At 38.1% G+C, this 21671-nt stretch overlaps 1 protein-coding gene and 1 long non-coding RNA gene across 5 annotated transcripts in view; both read right to left on the bottom strand.

Annotated features, from left to right (window-relative positions):
- CDKAL1 (CDK5 regulatory subunit associated protein 1 like 1) overlaps window positions 1-21671 on the bottom strand; it is a 389233-nt gene that overhangs the window by 258728 nt on the left and 108834 nt on the right. For all 4 annotated transcript variants that reach the window (XM_017730699.1, XM_008630909.2, XM_017730700.1 and 1 more), the window contains one exon: window positions 7157-7255. In XM_017730699.1, coding sequence (XP_017586188.1) covers window positions 7157-7255 — 99 coding nt within the window. The remainder of the gene's footprint in view (window positions 1-7156; window positions 7256-21671) is intronic.
- Window positions 21596-21671, bottom strand: part of LOC108445834 — a 15694-nt gene continuing 15618 nt past the window's right edge. The window contains exon 3 of the long non-coding RNA XR_001860820.1: window positions 21596-21666. This is a non-coding gene — a long non-coding RNA (uncharacterized LOC108445834). The remainder of the gene's footprint in view (window positions 21667-21671) is intronic.

The following is a 21671-nucleotide window of genomic DNA, read 5'->3' as shown; positions in this document are numbered from 1 at the left end:
TAAAAAAAGTCAGAAGGAAAATACCTAAGTAGTCAACAACTGGACATCCTTTTAATAAAAACTAGTCTTTCAAGAGTGTCTTCTTCTGGATTAAGGGGGAGTAAAGAATTTTGGGCTGTGTTTTTCACCAAGTTTGTTTTCTGTGCATCTTGGTCAATCTACCAAAAGTAACTTTAAAATTCGCCACCCAATTTAAACCAGATTTTGTCCTCAAAAATGGCAGCTCCTGTAAGTTTGTCAAAAATCACCAAATAGCTAGAAAAGAGTTCAGGCCTTAAAAGTGCTGTTCATGGTCTGTGACAGGCAATGGTAAACCAGGGACTCAGCACCTGTGCCAAAGTACTCCCTCATCCCAGTCTCCACAGCAAAATATTGTCAGGGCAGACTAAAGGGGAGAAAATTAAGGAGGAACTGCAAGGGAAAGACATTGGAACACAGGAAGAAATTTAAAATACTGCTGTGAAGCTTAAGGGAACAAGACATTCTCCTGAAGTTAATGCAGGCTGTGTTTGGAAATGGAGAGAAAAGCCTTCAAGTTTTTCACAAGATAGAATAATATTTAATGACCATTATATAATGTCTGCAACAAAGACAACAAATTTATGTTTTAGTGTCATATTTGCCAAAATTCACCAATAATGAGATAAATAGTTCAATTATGTCTTAATAGATATATTAGTCTTTATTTAAAGTCAATGCCCAACACACTGTAGAGATTTTGGCATATAAAGGAATCAACATTAACACTGCAAAATTAAACACTCAGGAATTCTTGAAGCTGAGATTCTTCCCAGAGCTTTCATCCAAACCACCTGTTCTGTGTAATGCCTACTATAGGTATTTACATACAATGCAGGAAAGCCAACTTGTCACATTTAAATTAGTTTGTCATTTTTCTACAATATTCCTTTTTAAACACCTCTTCTCTAAGCTGTACATTAAATGAACTAGATTTTATATGACTTTTGCATGGAGTTTCTTTTCCAGCTTGTTTCCAAAACAAGCAGAAAAGCACAAGTTGCAGAGGCTTCAAGAGAAGAGCCCGGTCTGCAACAAGGAGCCTGGAACTTGGATCCCTTGTATCAAAGCCATTAAGTCTCTGTATCCTAAAACAGAGTTTGTCATTTCCTGTAAATACAAGACTGCACAATCTTGTCTACTTCACATTCATTTTTCCAATCTAATAGAAGTTTAAAAAAAGCTCACCTATAGTTGGAGTCTGATCTTAAATTCCCAACTGAAGTCAGTGGGAGTCAGTTCCTTTACTTGTCTGGGTGTTAGATCAAGTCCATATAAAAGTATTTTTCTTTTTTTTTCCTTTTTTTTTCTTTAGCCTTTTGAAATACAGCCTTTTTAAAAAAGGAATGTCCACCACTTCCGATTTTTGAATACAGTACATTAGTTATGAATTCTAGAAGTTATAGCTATATATAGTTATATAGTTATGCTAACATTTGCATTTTAATAATTTTATTGAAAAATAAATATATTTAAATAATTTTCTGAATCACAAGCATTCACATTACAGACATATAGACATATCTAGCAATCAACTTGTAAAGAAAGCACACATAAGCAGTCATATGGAACACATGCATGTTTACATACTTGTGCACATATCCCTTCTGGATATAGTTTTAAAAATTATGACCCAAGATATTTAACATATACATTTTCTACTAATTGTTTAAAAAATAAACAGAAAAATTCCACTTGAAAACAGACGTGTACACACTTATAACTACAATACAGACAGGGAACAAAGTCTGTGTTATATTACCTACAATATTACTGCTATCTGTCTCAGTGCTAGACTGTTTAAGTTCATAACCATTTTAATCATTTAAAATATGAGAAATCTGGGTGGTTCATAACCTGAGACACCTCTTACTTTCTGCATTGTGCATCTGAGGAATTTTTGCATTGCTCCAAATCCCCTGTTGAATAAAGATAGAAAAAACCCGCCAACCATTATATTGCATCTTCATTTTATTGGATAAATTAAATTATTCTCTTAATATGTCTGTCAAGAAGATGGCTCATGTAAGTAATTAGAATTATAGGTCTGATAGGTAATGAGATCTTCACCTAGAAATGGATTTTGTTCTGCCTTACATGTTATTTCCCACATTAAATATTTTTAATTTGAAATTATTAGAAATTATTTGGCTAAAGCCCCAAGTGCTCAAGAAGAAAATGTGGAATGCTTCCAGTCTGCATTTATGAAGATAAAAGTATCTTAGAAAATGTGAGGTGAATCTGAAGTGAGAAGAGGGAAAGGTTTAGAAGATTCTTATTTGGAACAAAAGTGGGGGGAAATGAAAAAGGAAAAAAAATGACAAAGACATAGTAATGACATTTTCTTGGGTATATAAAGATCTGCTGGATTCTTTTCCTCAGATCTCACTAACCTTATGGATAATTCTGCTCTGGGGTGGTATCAAAGATATGTGTAAACCTTCAGAGCAGAGCTCCAATAATGTCCCCATCAGGAAGTCCCTGAAGCATAGAGACACCTCGGTGGTGTACGAAGGGAAATGACACCATTCCACAACATCTTTTTGCAGAGTGTCTCAATAAACCAAGCCCCCAGGACTGTCTGCAGGTCACCACTGCTGGGTGTGGTTAGTGCACCCCACTTGGCTCCACAGATCTTGTGGGACTTTGTTTCTAGCATAGTTAAGTACATTTTGGACTTAATGTCCATTAGAAGTGGTTCTCCATTAGGACTTGAACAGAACAAGAACTACAGACAGACTGGAGTAGACAGCTGAGTAGAACTATACAAAAAGAAAAAAATCCCCAAAACACTGAGTTTCATCTCACCTTGTTTAGGCAGTTCTGCCAAATGCTGGATGTTAAAAGACTACTCAGCCTATCCCCTCTCTAAAGCCAGTAAAATGGAAATACATCGCTTCAAAAGGCACTTCAGGTCTTCTAAAAATCTAAATTATTTTAGAGATAATTATCTTCATTGACCATAAAGAGAGCTGAGCAAAACAGACTCTCAAATTACAGCACTTAGGCAAGATAAATCTGAGGCTTAATACGTAACTTCAAAAGGCATGTGACTAGCCACCCTGGCTTCAGAGGGATAACATCTGTGTTTAAAACCTTTGCTGACAATACTGACCATAGTAATGGGCAATACTCTGGCTTAGGAAGGTATTCTGAGAGGAGGATCTACACAAAGTTTAAAGGGAAGGAGACTACCCCAGAGAAGCACATAAACAACTGACTTTCATTGCTAAACATTGACACAGCTGAATTAATTCCTAAACCTTTTGATATCTAGGATAGTACATAACTGCTGTAGAAATGAACAGTTTCTACTGCACATCCAGTTTTCAGTTTAAAAGCAGGTGCTTAACTGACACTCTTTTCAGACATTCCAGGTTCAAGTGTTCTATCTGAATATCAACACAGGAATTCAAAAGCCAAAGCTGACCAGCTGAGAAGTACTGACTGAGCTGGAAATTTGTATGAAATCATTCTTAGCCATAAGTTACATAAGAACAGTGTCCACCTGTTCCCAGGTTTTCAGCATGCTTTCCAAGAAGCTCTGTTAATTCAAATAATTCAAATTCCATCAAATTTGTCTTTCATGAAGTACATATTGGATATTTTGCATTTATGCAAGGCTCTGTTTCAAGCAGCAGACAGGTTCTCAATCTTGAATGTAGTCTGGCCTTAAAAAACACTGCAAGGTAGGCAAGTATCATTATCTCTGTTTTGCAAACATCATCGAAACTTTTATGAACTGAGCCACAGAAATACCATACAACAGATCTTCCTCATTTATGAGGCCAAAGCAGCAGGGATGTACGGACACTTGGCATCTTGGTAAGTAATTTCCACTAATTTCCTTTGACAATGGCACTGCTAAAGCTCTGCTCACTGGAGCATTTTACAAATGAAGGAATAAGGTACATTAAACTTAAAAGTGTGTACCAATTACGGATGTAGAGCTTGAGAAATAAAGTGCCTGTTTTCTGTAATGCACTTAGCATTTTTTATACTGCACCATCTATTTTATAGCAGTGCTCCTAGTGTTAGGTGCTGCTGCTGGGAGTGTTCAGCACTCCCACTAATCACATTCCAGAGTTTCACACTGGATATGAAAAGAAAATTACTTAAAGCTTGCCTTAGACAGCAGAACAGCCAGGGGGAGAGGGTTAGTTGGAGGTCAGCAGAATGCAAGAAGCCTTGGCAGAGGGCTTTTCAGGGCTATGTATTACTCCTGGAAGCAGCAGCTTCAGGCTCACCTTGGCCAAAGAGCCTGCAGTACCCTCCCATGCACGGGGCCTGCACCTTCTGACTCAGAGAGCAGCAGCAAAGTTGGGGTTACAGCCTTGTAGAGTAGCAACACTGGATTGGTTTTGTGGGTTTGTGCAGATGAAAGAACAGGCTGAAACTCTTCCCTTGGGTGATGGGTGTATGGCAGAAGGTGGTATGTCTTTGATGCTAGATGTTACACTGGCAAAGATGGGGGAAGGAAGGAGAATTTAAGTTCTCATTCAGGATTCACTCACCTGTGGAGCAATTGTATGCCTTTAATGGAATACATATGTGCATTAGGACCCATGCTTTCAGTATGTACAGCAAGTTTGATGATTTCAAAGTACAGATACACAGGGCTTATGAAGCCTCTTAAGATCTATAAACCCCCAGTAGTCTGGCCAGGGGTTCCAACACGTACCATCATTTGGAGATCAAGTACCTTAAAACTCCAGAAAATGCCAATGAAATAAAATATCCCGTTTCAATCACTCAACTATCACTGGGAACAAGAGTTTTGCATGTTCTTGCATGCAGCTCAGGAAGTGAGGAAACACTACAGCTACCTATGAGTCCCAGAACATAACCTGTCGGCTAAATCTTTCATGCACCCTTGTCCCTTCTCCTCCCTCCCTTATAATCCCCCTCAAAACAATTGACACAAAGTCACACATCCTACACACTACCAACTTAAAATGAAAAGTGAGGGATAACTCTACATAGGAGAGTTGATGTCTCTTTTTGCATGGTAAATGCGCTCGAGTTTGAAGTGAGTACACCACAAACACAAAGGAATAAGCTTTGGAAACCACCTGAGGGCAACTGGCTGTGAACCTCTGTAATGCATCATTATGTGCTTCAGGTACTTTTCACCCTTGGCAGGTTTATTACTACCCAGAATTTTCCCGTCCCAGAAAAGAGCTCGTTCACCTTGTCATGTTACGCTGTAGTCTGCCTTACACACAGCCTATGGCAATGCCCCAACCCACATTATTTTTATAACGTATCAATTACTTTATACACAAAAACATAGTAACATCACAAATGGTAAGAAGGATATGAAGTTGCCCTTCCTTTCCTTCTGCCCAAATCAGGCAATAAATAAAGAACAGTGGAAGTTCAGTCCTGTATTTTTCAAATGCAGATCAAAACAAGCTCTGATTTACTAGAATTTCTCTGGTAGTTAAATTGCAACTTCCTCCACCATCATACCAAGAGGAGCAGAAGAGCCTCTGACACACTGCCTTTAGAAAGCCACCCTGAGGGAGTTATAATTGCTGGTAAATAAACACATTCTCAGACAACACTGTCCTTTAAATTTTGAAAAAAATGAAAAAAGTGGGGGGAAGAAAATAGCAGAACTTATATTAGCAACAATAAATCAACTATGTCTCTCAGCCAAGTTGAAGATGAGACCAACCTAGTATTAAAGAAAGATTTCCAAAACTGTACTCTTTAATGCTTAAAATTTTAAAATAGAATCAATATCCTACTGCCAACAGAACATTTTCTATTTCTCAATTTTACAAAAACTGCCTTTTAGAAATATTTTGCAATAGCAAGACAACAAGTCTTATCCTTTAAATACAGTCACCCTCTCACACACATTCTTTGTAAAATGGGAAGAAATCTTAAATGTACAAACTGAACACACGCACAATATATACTCTTAGCTTTGTTTTTGTTAATAGTTTTGCCTCAAGTTTAACACCTTTCTGAGCTGAGGGATCTCTTATTTAAAGCACAGTAAATTTTACCATAGCAATGACAGCTAGAGGACAATGTCATTATTGCAAAACTACCTTTCAGTATTTTTAGGTCTAGTTACAAAGTACTTGGGAACTCTGCATTAACAGCCTAATTCATTTCCTAATAGAAATCTTTCTTTAAGAAATACAGAAGTACAAATATTTTTCATGAAACACTGGTTCTAGGTACTCAAATGAAGATGATGAAAAGAGGTTAATTTTCAGAAATTACATGTTATCTGAAAGAAAACCTTAAAAAAGAGAGGAAAAAATGTTTTAAAAAAACCTCAAACTTCCCAATTTTAGTAAGTTAAAATCATCAAAACTGAAACATTGAATTACAATCTAGGTCAAAGGATACTGACTTGCTCATTTTTTTCCCTCTGTCTACGTATGTGTAGATATTGTTATACTCACTATAACAACCAATAATGGATCAATAACTATGTGGCCTCTGAGCTAAGTGAAGATCCATTCACCCATTTTACTTTTTTCTCTTACAAAGATGATTCAATGATACAGTAGTACCTCATCCCAAAGAATACTGAAGGCACTTTATTAACTGACGTCAAAGCTCTGTGGTTTCTTTTTCAAGGTAAAGCTTGGTAACTGTTTAACAACTCAGTCACCAGTGAATTTAACTCTTCAGACTGCCTCAAATTTAAACAAAATAATCATTGCTATTTGCCATTCTGCTTAATAGTGTGAAGTAAAAAAAGCACCAAACCCTCAACTGTGTCTGTGTAATTCATGTTTAGTCCCCTATGCTTCTTCCACTTCCATTTTAACAGAGGGCTTGTCTTAGAGCAAATAAACTGTGATATTTTTAAGAATATGGTAATTGATACTTTCATCCTCGATGAAGCCTGGAAATTTTCAGGCTTCAAAGGGCACTGGAAGTCAGTTCCAACAACAGCCACCCTTTCTTTCTCCCCTCATGCCAAAACCAAAGCAAATCACCCTCAACTGAAGGAAGGTTTACACGTTGTATAATGCAAGATGATGAACAGGAAGGGGACATGGCAGGAAGATTCTCTGCTGCTTTATCCAAGAGAAAGGCAACGAAGTCTAGATGTTGATATCGACCTACTGAAAACATTTAGAAAAACCTTGGATTTCTAAAGATACATACCCCTATAATACTCAAGCCTTTCAGGTACTCCTGGCGAGGTTGGGCTTGGGGTACACAGCCTGCTAGAACGACTTTCTTCTTCCCTTCTTGGGCTTTCCTAAAGGACAAACAGTGCGTTAATATTTTTTGAGAACTATCATTTTCAACTTCAACATATTATGCATGTGACAACAGAAAGCAACACAACAAAAACCTCCCCAAATCAGAAACAACTTGTACATGTTTCAGCCTAAGAAACCAAAACACCAAAAGAACCCCATATGAAGCGACAGCACACGTGGTTCGTTTTGGGACGTATCTACGGAGACCATAACCATTGCATATCTTGGACAAAAACACAACCTTGAAAGCCCTAATCAAGTTCACTTAATTTTCATTTGCCAAAATGGTAGAAGAAAAACCCTAACCCTAGGGTTAGGTCAAGAAAGATGGGACAGAGCTATTAACCTCAATTCAAAAAGTTACACAGAATGCAAGGGTCAGCCTATGCAGGCAGAAACCTCTAGCTCTGAACAGACACATTTATGTAGTACCAGTCAGAACTGACCAGTTACATCAGTCTTCTGATCTTTCCTTAAAATGTTTATTTATTTTGAAATATGCAGTTACTTTAAAATGTTTAAGTATTTAAGCATATTGAGCACTTTCAAGCAGTAAGTACTTGCCTCTGGGCAGAGAAACATTTGTCTGGATTTTAACTTATATAATTCCTTAGCTTTAATGCTACCTTAGCATTAAGCAGGAAATCAAAACACTAAGATTAAATGGTTGACACTGTTCATTTCCTTTGTAACATTTCTACTCACTTTGAATTCAACAGTGAGTATCAAGCCAGCACTAAATCTCGAAACTAATGGAAGGCCTGCACAGAACTAGTGGCTGCACACAAAACAGTGAGATGGAAAACCTGCTAACGTTCATTCAACTTTGAAGATCATCCATAAGCACATTAACCCAACACAACAACTGCATTACAACGTGCAAAACATGAAAGAAGAAAAGTGCTGAATAATTTTAGCAGATTTGCTAGGTCTAACGTACTATGGGTTGCTCCAAGAACAATCTTTCACAGTTTCATGTTGTATCACCACCTCCTGGCAGGCTTCTGTCAAACTTGAACCTTGTACAACCATCTTTTCTCCAGCAATGTATGAATTCATGAAGTGTTTACTGTTATGTTCGAATAGGCTAAGACATGTCACAACACTTTTCAGAAGAAATATCCAAAATACACAAGTACTTAGATAATTTTATACTCTTCAGCTTGCTTGACCTGTTTCAAACCTGAATGCACTAAAGTGATCTTCAACAAGCACACAGCTGCTTCGTGGGTGTGTATCGATCTCCAGCTAAGGTAATTTTAACAAAAAACCCCCAAACCAACCCAGAGTGGTACCACACACAGTTCCACTACTCACAGTTTTCACTTCACACTTGTAATATGGACAAATCTATTTACAAATTACAGTGCAAATGAAAGCTCACCATAACACACAAATTGTAACATTAAAGGAGATCATAGGCCATTTTGCTAAATACCTTGTGTTGTCTGCTGCACTGAAATGAGGTATTTTAAAGGAAAGAAATGAATACCCTATACAAACACAAATGAGATATAACAGGAAAAAATATTATGATTGTTACCTCATATCCAATATAAATTCAGCAAATGTCTATAAAATACCTGATATTTTTTGAGTGGGACATTCAGGAAATGTTCAGACATTCATAATACAGAACCTCGTTGGTCCTCTACTTGCACACTAAGTGTGTAATATAAATGCAAATCTTTTCACCTCTTCCTTGATAATATTTCTGTGGGTAAAGAACTATGATGTAATGCTAATTTAGCATTTATTTCTTAGGCACAGAATATAGCAACATGTCTCCAAAACCCGCAATCCCTCATTTCTTTCTGTGGTAAATATCTAAGGATTTTGCAAAACTTCAACGGAGGTTACCTACTACATAGCCAAGAAAAAATAAGAAAATAAAAATCATACATTACCTGTCACATAACACTATGTGACAATCCACTAACTCAAAGGATAAAAATCACTACTTGTATAGTCTAACAGGCTCAACCTAATGCCTGGAGGCAAGACAATAAGCCCTGTCTCCAGCAAACAAAGCACACATCCCTAGGCAACTTGGCATCTGGTATAATCTGCTGCGAGCAACAGCCCTCTCCATCTACTTGAAAACCTGGGAGCACTACAGAAGAAAAAGCTTTTATTCACATCTTTTTATCCGAGAAAAAAAAAAAAAAAAAAATAAACAAAGTTTCCCTTGACACATTAAATGGCATTTTAATGTTATTTCACAGCTTTAACATTTTGCCATATCTTCTGGGACTTTAACTAGAGCTAGGGGCGGAAAAGCTAAAATGAATATTCTTCATTATAAGCACTGCCTTCATGTAACTTTCTTTAAGTTGTACAGGTCTCTACAGAATAAAGAATTTTGTACACTGAGATTTTTTTCTTTAAAATGCAATTAAGTGGAAATGCCAGAACTAAATTTTCAATCATAGCCAATTTTCATTAACTTCATAATACACCGCAATACATAAAACCCACCATAAATGAAAAGCCATTGTAAGGAAATTATGAAATTTTTTGCCTCATTTTCAAGAAACCACTTCTCGAAACATGCATTCCAGTGCTATATTGTCACCTCCTTTTAATATTGTTTAATGAGCCCTACTCATATTAACAAAAGCCTGCAAAAATTATTCTTCAGAAATCTAGTTAGCACGAGAACTGTATTAGAAGAGCCTTTCTTCTTCAAAAACATGAATAGTAAGAAGAATAATACTTCATGGAATCTAGTAGGTGGCATGAATAAATACATCTTCTCTTTCAGAACTCTTTATATTTTTAAGTTACATGAACCCTACCTTGAACTTTCAATTTAATTGACTCATGAAACATCTTCTAGAAATACTCGTTTCTAAAAACTACTTGCAAGATATACGTCTGAATAGAAATTTAATTAGAGCAATTCTTTTTTTTAAGAAAGGAATTATTCAAGCTACTTCTTAAGTAATGGGTGGGGAACAAAAAGCAAGTGGGAAACAAAAGGGGCGTGAAGTGCTGCATACAGCGGAGGACTCATACAAGATCACAGACTTATGCTCCCCTGCAGAGATACAGACACTGCAACTATAAATGCACTATCAGACTTAATGAAATATGTTCAATGTATTCTGCCTTTCAAAAAGCAAATCTGAGAACTTAACTGGAGAATTTCTGCCTTGCTTATGTGCACTTTTATTTATGTTAGGAACTTTCCCAAACTGAAATATTTTTCTCACAATTTTATGTCACTTGTTGCATGGCTCCTCTAATTTTTATTTTTTAAGCTCCAAGAAAATTTGGTCAGTAACACAACAAAGAAACACCTCCCACCCTCCTAAGAATCTCCCCATAAGCATTTGCTACATCAGCACAGTGTGTATAGCAACACTGCTGGACACCATGGCACCCAGTGCAGGAAGCTGTTCCACTTTTTCATGACTCACACAGCTACTGGGGTGGAACCACCAGAATAAAAAGTTAGGGACATTTCCCTGAGGTTCAAATCTAAGGGAGGCAATAAAAAAGTGAAAGCAGAGAAGATGGGCCAAGTTCAACAGAAGACAATCTGTGATACTGAAAGTAATTGCTAACTTGCCTTTGCTAGAGACAAGAGGAGCCAGACCACCGCTGCTTGCCTCCTCATTTTCCTTTCCATAAGCAGAGCTGCCTGCTGGATTTTTGTAAGCTGTGAACTCTTATGTAACTCATTGCTTTCAGGGAGCCACCACTACTCCCCACCAAGGGATCCCAGCTGCACAGGAAGGCTTAACAGGCCTTTGAAATCAAAAGCAGTCTAGTCTACAGGGAGGAAAGCTGATAAACTACAGACTCGTCAGCATGAAACATGCAATTTGTATAGTGCTGCTCTAGCACCAGATATGTGAAACTAAGTATTATGCTTGCAAACCCCACATTTTTTCCTTCAAAACCCATTGTTGGTGGAATTAAATAATGAAGAAGTGTATGAACAATGAGCAGAAGGTTGTCTGCAGTAGGACTAAGCAACAGTCAAATACAAGTAGGAGAAGAAGCAAGAGCAGAATTTTCAACAAAAGCAAGAAATTAAGGGGGAAAGTGCTTTGCAGCGAGCTTCTTCAGCTTTGTGTTGATAGCACTTGGGAAATGTTCATAAAATAAGAAGTATTTCTAATGCTAAAGTACAACAAGAAGTAACTTTGTTATGTGAAATGAAAAAGTAATTATTTCAACCTGAATCCTACTAGGCAGATGACAACTGACCATCCATGAACTATTCCCACCAAATGTAGCACTCACCTCCTCACAGTTGTACCTGCACAAAACCTGGCAACTTCCCCATAAGATGTGTGTACTGAAATTGAATTGTGCAATGCAGCACTGTAGTCTATTCATACCATTCTCATGGCCTCCTATTACACAAAACCAACAACAGTCCTTATCAGGTGTTTTAGAAAGGTGTGAAGCCATAAACAAAGGGGGGCTTTGTGTCTAGAAGTGCCCAAAGAAACGTCTGTATACATGAAAAAGTTCTGCTACAGCAGCTCTAGCTAAATACAGTATTAGCTGGGTATATGATGAGATCAGGCTGCCAATGGTTATAAAAAGTAAAATTGAGGAGATACTATTTCCCAGGCTGTAGAAATGGTGTTGTGATGTCTCTGGGGAAAAAGAAATGCTATTTGGCTGAAGATGCAAATATGTGAAAGATCTTCCAACTCTCTCATCTGCTGAATTAATCAGCAGAAAGCCACAAGTTTTAAAGAGAGAGCAACATCCATGGAATGAAAAGATGGTGTCTGTATAGCATTTGGAATACATTCCTGAAAATCCATAAAATCACATAGCCATTTTCTGTTTGAAAAATTACAAATGGTAAGTTGAACCGTAGCTTTACAGGCTTTGAGCCAACATAGTGTCTCATTAGTACCCAAAGGCTCACTTCCCATCCTCTCTGTCTGCTGCTGTTGCTCTTACCTTTCTCCAACTTCAACGCCCCCTCTTTCTCACTTCTGACCATCTGGTATCACTCCTCCTCTGCTCCAAGCTCTGCAGCTCACTGGGCCCTTCCAAAGCCCCATTTAACTCACTGATTTAGGAGAAATTTATTGAGTCAAGATTAGGGGGTCTTAACCATTTTGTTCCATCAAGTTAGTCCATGGGAGAAGGGCTGCAGCAGAGCCAAAACAGAGGGCAAGTGAAAGCTGTTGGGAAGGAAACAGAAAAAGAGAAGGATACAGGAACTCCTTGCTGTGCCTCTGGAGAGCTTAACAAGTCTCATGAAACATTTGAGGTCACAATATGCTGAGCAGAGTGAGTGAGTAAGAGGCAAAAAGGATGTAAGAAACTCATATATGTTCTGCTTTCAAAGTTAGGGACAGCCCCATACACAAAGACTTGTGGATAACCTGAGGAAAGCTTATCAACATTATTAACCAGAGCAGAACCACTCCAGAGTCTGCTTGGGCGTGCCAGCTTCCTTGTGCACTTCCACAGCCTCCAAAGAATTACTACAATTTATCTGTGAGGCAGGTGAAGATGCAAAGCTCATCTGAGGATGTTTATGCTGATTATTGGAGTTTACTGAACTGCTCTTGGAGGACCTGTCTCTAGCAAAGCCGTGGCTCACTGCGATGCTGCATCCACCAAACTTGTCAAATAACATTTCCTTTGGCAAAAACCATCAGGTAACATGCAAATATTCCAGGGCAAAAAAGAGTTGCATGTCCTTCTCCTGACAAAATGAGTATGTCTTCTCTGAAAATACTTCAAAAAGGTAAAAAAGCTTGCTCCATCAAACTCCAAACTGAGGTTGTAAAGACATGCTCCAAGCAAAAGTTAATAAATATAAACGTAAAAATATCCTCCTCTAAGGGAGTTTTTTATAGAAGGTGAAATGTCAGCTCTGAGAATAACCAACCCCAAGACTCACATGCTACATACCAAATTACTCCCCAAGTTTCTGAGAGGAATGGAAACTTGTTTCTACACAACTACCTGGCATGTAAGTGAAGTGACTGCAGCTTTGTCTGCAAAAGGCTATCTGATTTGAAACTCTAGACCTAGTCAAATCAGTGCCTGAGTTTTACTCAGATTTTCTGTAAATGTAACTTTATTGGCAGCAATTAAAGATGCAACAGCAATTTCTGGGCAGTCATTACTCACACAAATATAGCATGTTAGTGGTAATGATGGTCTTTTCTTCCCACAAAGGCTTTCAAATTAATAGTTCAAAGACTTTATCAAACTGAAAAATCAGTCCAGAATGTATTCAGGAAGAGGATGGGATGAAGGGACTAATCCTCAATCTCACCTTGGACCTCGTTAGTAATTTTTGTAGCCCCAAGCAAGGCTGAATTGATCAATATGAGAGAGAAACTTCCAGGCTGTCTTTTGGTCAGGCTAGGCAAAAATGGTTACAGGCCAGTTCCTGTCCCTCCAGATGATTAAGAAAACAGATTTTAAAAAATCAATAAACCATAACTTTAAAGCAAATCTGCAAAACCCATAATTAGAAGTTATCAGCCTTACAACTGTTCTTAAAAGGAAAGTGTAATTAATGACAATCTGCTCCTTAAAAAATTTCATCTTGGCTGCTGGCAGACAGATTTTTACTTGTTGGCTAAAAAGCATATCTATTTTAAATTTTAATTTTTTTTCTTGTGATTGCAAAGTTGTTGGTTTGGGGTTTTTTTTTCTTTTTCTGTTTATTGAGAAGATTGAGGGACCTTGTCACGTAACAGAAAATACTAGAAATAGCATTTGTCCTCCCAAGACTGTTAAGCAGACTGGGGCCTGGCAATCTGCTCAGGGGGTGCCAAGACACCCACTTGCCAGTTCAATCCTCCCCCAGCTCTTGTCAAGTGAACAGCACGGTCTGCCAGGACTTCTTAGACACTGACAAACCTTCCCTGCCTAACACAGGTGACATTCATGCTTTGTAGAAGGTATTCACTAAAACGTTGAGACAACATTTGTCTCTGCAGTATTTTGCAAGTGGTCAGGCTCCCACCATTCTTCAGATAAAATAGTCAAGTATTTGGCTTTGCTGCTCTACGAATCTGGCATTTATGAGTTTTGGTCTCAAGCACATTGTTGGTAGGATACACTACAATGCTCCTCAGCTCCTTTACTTCTTCCCTCCTTTCAGTTCTCATCTTTAGCTGCCTGCTGACAGCAAAAGTACCCTTAACTTCTCTGAGGTAACAGAATACCAGATATACTGAAGTTCTGCCCACTCAGTCTTGCAAAAGCAGAGGCTGCTGGAAGCCAAACACCGAGGGAACTGCTGCAGGTGGCAAAAACTGGAATTGCCTTTGAAAAAAACCACCAGTTTTTGAATATCCTTGAATCTTTATGTCCTTTAGCACACAGATGGCAAGTTGTAGTAAGTTTATAAAAAATATTTCACTGTCTTTCTGTATCTCCAGTTTCATGCTAGCCTTCTTGAGCAAGAATCTAAGAAGTGACAGTGGTGAGAGAGTTTTCAGAAGCAGAAATAGCTCCAAAGCTGTAGCAGCAATTTTGTTCTTTCTCTGCCTTCTGACACTACTTTCCTCCTTTAAGTGCAAGCATTTTCGCTTCTACTACTTCAAAAAAGCAAGACTTCATGCTCCCCCTTCAAATGGGAAAACTTAATCCTGTCCTGAATTTATTTTTGCATATCTAGATGAACTTTTAAAAGGTACACTTGTCTCCAAAACAGTGAAAGGAAGTCTCATATAAATTCACCTGGAAAGTGACACTAAACTTCTGACAGATTAAAGAAATGGAAATCAAAATCAAAACACTGAACTTTTACAAAAATCACACAGCTCTTATGCTATTCCTCTGTTCTTTCTACACATATTCCTGTACAAATGACAATATTCTATCGTAGTATTTGTGGCATATCTCTCCTTTATATTTAGTTAATTGACAATTTATTCTACTTCACCTTCCCAGTCTTACCCCCCCTCTTAGTTCTATTCATCTCTTTTAAAAAAAACAGAAGTGCCGTTTAGGGCACAGAATAATGATTGTAATTAATGTGTGAAATACTACACTGCCTCTCAGGTTCAAAGTACAGGCAGGCTTCGAGTTACATGAATGCATGGCCAATGGTTGTAATAGAAAACCCTGTTGATACAATGACTAAAAAATTAAATTAGTGTTGAATGAAACTTAAATAATCCATTCCTCCCTCCCCCTACACCCCCCCAGAGGTATAGCATGCTTCTCACTAATAGGCTACCTACAAACTCTAAGAAGGATTTGTTCTGGAAGCTGTTAAGAGTACTTCTCCAGGTTTTTTTGCTAAGTATAACACACCAGGAGTCTTTCTCCATAGGGTAAGGATGGTTAAAATCCAGAAAAAGGAAGCAGAATTTACACGGACTAAACCCACAAAGTAGTACATGATACCGACAGTGTTGTTTTACCAAGTCATCAGAACAAAACCCGTGCACAATTCTATGGTGTGTCTGACATAGAACATTCTGATAAAAAATCAAGGATAACAAAGGAACTAACAGCCAACTCATTTTTTCTTTGACTCCTCCAGGACAGCTGAGGAAGAAAACCACAGACCTGAAAGGCAGCCAAAATTCTGAACATCCAGGCTTTTTTTTTTTTTGCTCAAAATCAGGTGGCTACAACTACTACATGAAAGAAACAAAAATAACTTCTTGAGTGCCACTAAATATAGTTTTCATCTTATGTGCACAGAAGACTGTCAGAAGTTATCAAAGAAAAGGAAGCAAAATTCAATGAAGTAATTTTTCAGAACAGTAAGCTGCACATTCTTTTTCCCTTATGGAAATGCTACGCGAGCAGCAACATTGTGCCTAGTTTTTGTCAGGAATTATGAAACAGATAAGGACTATAACATAGTGTGATAGAACAGGAAAAAGGCAACAAAGAACAGAGCAGAAAATTAAAAGAAAAAAAGAGAGAGATTTAGATTCTCAACACTGGAACCTTCATTCTGTCCAAATTGCACTGTATCACATTTTTATTAACCTTTGGATTTTCATTTGCTTTAAATGCTTCCAATAAAGCCCAGCAAGCTCTTCCTAATCTAAATAGGTAAGAACTGATCACAGGACCTAAGAGCAACAGAAATTATCCACTAGCCTCCTACATGCCAGACTCATGACAGCCTGACCATTTTAGCATTTCTCCAATGGACCTGCTCCAGTCTTATATTCCTCAACTGCCTCTGCTACACTCAAAACACAGTAATCCAGATGAAGCCCCACCAAGTAAAGAACAATAAACTTCTCCTCTCAATATCTTGTTCACGTTTTACTTATTCACAACTGAGAGTGACTCATGAGAGTTGGCTCACTTTTCTTGGTCTTCACCATACATCCCACATTCTTTGCCACAGGCCACTTATCCATCAGCCATATCTCAGTAAACTATGAAGCTGTGTCAATTAACTCTTCATTGATATCTTTCATTTCTCATTGTTTCATACCATACCTGAAAGAATGGTAAAGAGCCAAACAATTCTCCAGGGACTACATTTTGACCTGCAATTTATTTGTATGGTTTCTGTATTGCTAGAACATCTTAGTGGTTTCTACTCTCACACAAATTCATCACAGTCCCTGAAAGCAACAGACTCCTACACTGCTTTAACTTCATGCTTTAGAAGGGTCTTGTACCACACACTACAATACAAATGGAATAGATATTCCTGTTTTATTTCCTTCAGAGACTGAAGCTTTGAGTCTGTGGTTACATATATAGATTCAAAAGTGTAATCCTGCTTCTGAAAAAAAAGATTTTGTCTTTTTCTATTCAGCCATTTTTAACTACAATATCAAAAACAAAACAAAAATTCTTGGGTGACTTGAATGACGATTGCACTTCACTTTTGCTTGTACTGCTGGAAGAATTCTCCACTCAGTTGTTGTCACTGATGCTTAAGCAGGGGAAGAGAGAAGATGCTGTTAGAAAGGTGGAAGCTCAAAAGTGCATCAAGCAGTGTAAGATGGCTTTAGTGCACTCCCACTGTGAGTTGGGACTGATCAGAGTAGCTACATCTGCTCCTTGCTTACAATTTATGCAGCATGCTTCCCTTCCATTGTGGTTTAGGCTTTTTGATGTACATGGTTGGGAAAACATTTCCAGGGTGGTGCTAAGAGGAAAAAAAGAAAAAGACAAGTCCTAGAAGTAGCTCTGAGAAATTACCAGTTTAAACATCTAAATCTAGTTCAAAATGTATTATTTAGAGAGCTAAAAATTGTAACTTCTGTCAGAGCTGAAGGGGTAATTTCTCTAAGCATATTAGCTTGCCTAAGAATGTTTCCTAAAATAACCCAGCTATCATTCTAGTAGTTTTCACAATAGATGATCTTCTAGAAGTTTAATACACTGCCAGGCATTTTATGGGGATACTAATAAATGTATGGGTTCATGAAAGTTTTAGGTCACGTGCATATCTGAAAGGTCAGAACAATTTAAAGGATTCTAGCAACAAAACTTTTAATTTCAAACAGACAGCAATCCAATGTGGATTGAATACAGCACCAAGCCTGACAGAGTTCAAGGAGCATTTGGACAATACTCTTGGGCACATGGTGTGATTCTTGGGGTGGTGCTGTGCAGGGCTGGGAGTTGGACTCGATGATCCTTGTGGGTCCCTTCCAACTCATCATAATCTGTGTCATTCTTTGTGTGTGAGTGAACATAAATACATGCATATGACAACAGCTACTTCACTCCCAAAGCTCCATTTCCTTTTTCTCCCCTCCAAATTTTCCATAAAATTTAATTCTATCAGATTCATACCACCACAGTGCCCCTTTTTACAGTGCCCCTTTACCTGCACGTAGATGGAATATCCTATTTTTGGAGAACAAGCAGGCTCTAACACTGCACAGCACTAAGCATACAGTATGTAACCAGCAGCAGTAACTATCTGAGCACAGTAAACCACATATAACACTTCACCAGGATTCCACAGTCTCATCACCCATCCCAGTGATCAGGAAGGTCAGGACAAAGGCCTCAGTGCAATATGTTATTGATCTCTTTAGAGGTAATAATCGATCAGAAGAGTAATTAATCATTTTTAAAGGTTACTTTGCAAGTCCTAGGCAAAATAAGCTGGGTGCTTTACAGATAAAGTTTCTGTAACCATCTCTAACCTTTTTCTCATTCTTTTTTCTGATGCGTGATCACCCCCAGGTGAGTACAGGAAATGGAGGCAGACTCCAGCTGCATGTTTTATGGGGCTCCCAAACTTTCCTTGAGCAACGGATTTGTGTTCATACTAAAGCTCTAATGAAAAAGGCCCTCCACATTGAAGCTCCTTCCCTGGAATTCACACACACAGTAAACTCACACCAAAGTCGTAACATTCAAGTTTCTCCGTAACATATAAACAGTTCATAACAATGATTATATCAACCTTTAAATACCTCTAAGAAATATGAATTGCTTAAGCAGCCTTTCCTATGCAACCACTTCACATTTTTAATTCATTTCTATTTTTAATACAGCATGCATCTCTGCAGACTTCAAGACACCTCACACCAGGAAACTATACTAAATAATGCAGGGCTCAGCATTAAGCTCACTTAGCTCAAAAGCCTACTGAATCTCACTGGAAATTGTCATCCTGTTATGAAACTTCAGAAAAGAAATCCCTCTGCTCCCACCAACAATTTCAAAGAAATTCCGTTCTATGGCTCCCAAACACTGCAGAATTTGAGAGGGTGGGAGAAGCGCTAACTGCACAACTTATGCCTTTGAAATTTGCTCTAAAAGATTTCTCATGTCTTTCTTCCAAATTTTTCTAGCAAGTACATTTTTCAGACTCTGATTGCACTAAGCGTATAATATGTTTTCTTTGAAATACTACTTCATTAATAAACATCATGATTTTTTTTTCCTACCACAGCCTATATACAAAGATTCAAAGTATTAAATAGGCAATTGAGCCTTTTTTTCTGAATAGTCTGCACACAGGAAGATCTTCGCCTGTCAGCAGGCAGAAGTTTGTCTTTAAAACAGGTGCCAGAGGAAGCCAGAACTTTTCTTTTGAATAAAACTCAAATTAGGAAACTGAGCACTGCACTCCCTGAAACACCCTTCAAAATCTTTACCCCATTCATCAACTTTTCACATGTCTTGTATCAGACAACACACTCCAGGTTCCCCTAGAACTCAGGGGAGTGAAGCGTGTGTTAATTTTATTTAAGATGATACAAAACACCGTATGTGTAAGATATAGGCCTACCTGTATCAGCAGAAGGGACTTCAGTAAGGGACAGGACACATGAGCTTACATGCACACTTGTATTTCAAAATACACTACAGAATTACAGAAGTAAAAAGGGAAGTTCTGCACCGCTGTTATACCAGCAGCTCGACCTGATTTTTTTAAGGTGTCTCAGATTTAACAGTATAAAACAGCAAGGAGTAAACATCTTAGGCTCCTAACTTTTAATAATACCCTTTACATAGAGGTAAACAGTGCTGAACTTCTATTGCTCCCCCTCCCCAAATTAAAGCTTTTACCCTGTTATGTGCCCCGACCATGGATCAAGTGAAGGCCAGATCAACTCTGATGACCTTCAAAAGACTTGAGAGCCTTCACTCCCCATGCACTCTCCTTAAAATGTTGTTACAGCTACATTCTCCCTCCCTACTCCCATGAGTGTGCCAAAAATTGCTCTTACTTTCCACCTCCATTCACAATATATATCAATTTATTTCTGCCAGTATTCGCCACTTTCTGAAAAAGCTATCAGATGTTGCACGCAAGAGTGTCTTCCCTCTGACGGGAATTGGGCAGGCCCAGACAAGACCCTATGAGTAAAGCAAGGTTAGCTTAAAGAGACACTGTGGAAATAGTTGTATCTAAAATAACACTGAGATGCATAAACTGTGCATCCATCCAGTCTGAAATGTCCTCAGTGTCAGAAAATTACAATGTCAGTAACAGAGATACCAAATTATAAAACACAAAGACAGACACCAAGAATTATTTGCTGCAGCAATCTTCTCCCAAACCATGCCTCTAACAACTTCTGCTTTAAAAAGCAACCCAGGAGAAAATGCAGGTATTTTACTATTCATACATTGGCTTTATCAATTTTAAAGCACAAAACCAGAGCACCCGTGGTGTTTACAATGAGTTATAACATTCAACAGGACTGCTCAAGCTCTGAAAGTACATGAATAATTTGAGAGTTTGCACATAACTCTCAAAAGTTATAAATTTTAACAAGCCAACTCCTTAATTTCATGTTTCTTATTCTAAAATACATGCACTTGACCTTGACATCAGAATGGGCAATTATACTCTCCACATTTTCAACTTACATACAGTTTAATTAATGTTACAAACTATTCCCACTCTTGGTATTCTACATCCTGGTATTAGAGAACCTGCAATACATTTACTTCATTTAATACTGCCCAATACAAAATGTTTTTATTTTTATTATGATTTTTCTTTTTGCAAAACTGGACATAATTAAAGGCATGAATAAATTGAAAGGAACTGTTCATGCTGCCAGTGTTTTCCTGAAACCAGTATTTGCTGACTGTTACTACAAAAAGAAGACACATCATGCTAATTTAGAGAAATCATGGCTGAGGCTATAGTCTACAGTCAGTGTCTATCCAGCTATCATGTTCCAGAATTTATCCAGTCCATAAAACACACACTTCAATTCCTATTTGTACCACAGAAAGTGCTTGTGAGCTGTTTGAAAAAACCCGCATTTTCTCTCCTGTTCTTCTCCTATAACTCCCCAGCTATACATACCCTTCCTTCTACAAATGCAGCACTCCACTTGCCACATGATCATCAGCCAATATCCCAGAAAGAGCTCAAATACCAGACTGGCAGTTCTGTACAAGCCCAAGCAACACTGGATGCTTTTTCCATGATTGTCAACAATAGTTTTCTCTATGGACTATAAATTATGCTCTTGTATCTTTTGCTTAGCTTACAGTTCTCTCTAGGACAAAGAAAGCTTGTAAGTAAATCAACAGTTTGGAGCATCTTGCTTTCCTGTTGTTATTGTTTCTTTTATTATTAACCCAGTATTAGCATTGCCCTGGTCTAATGGAACTTTCTCAGCATTGCGACATTTGTTTAATTCAACATCCATCAATTATTACCACAGCCAATGGCATTTTAAAAAGCTAGCACTTACATACTTTGTATAAATTTGTATAGGAAATACTGGAGATATATAATAAATATACATCCTGTAGCGGGTTGAACCTGAGTTGATGAACAGTCTTTTAGACTAATGATGCTTCTCACAATTTACATATTTAAACCGCACGGAAAGGCGGGATTTTTCCTTTTTTGTCGGAGCTCACCTGCTGGAAGGTGGGGGTGGACTCTGAGCCTCCCGGCCCCGCCGGGCCGGGCTGGGGCCGCTACCCCTTCCCCCCTTTCCCAACGCTGCGGCACGGACCCTGGGTCGCTGCAGGGGGACTGGC

This window comes from Corvus brachyrhynchos, unplaced genomic scaffold (genome assembly GCF_000691975.1).
Source record: "Corvus brachyrhynchos isolate BGI_N302 unplaced genomic scaffold, ASM69197v1 scaffold43, whole genome shotgun sequence".
NCBI classification, from domain to species: Eukaryota; Metazoa; Chordata; class Aves; order Passeriformes; family Corvidae; genus Corvus; species Corvus brachyrhynchos.
This window is presented reverse-complemented; position numbering and strand designations above follow the sequence as displayed.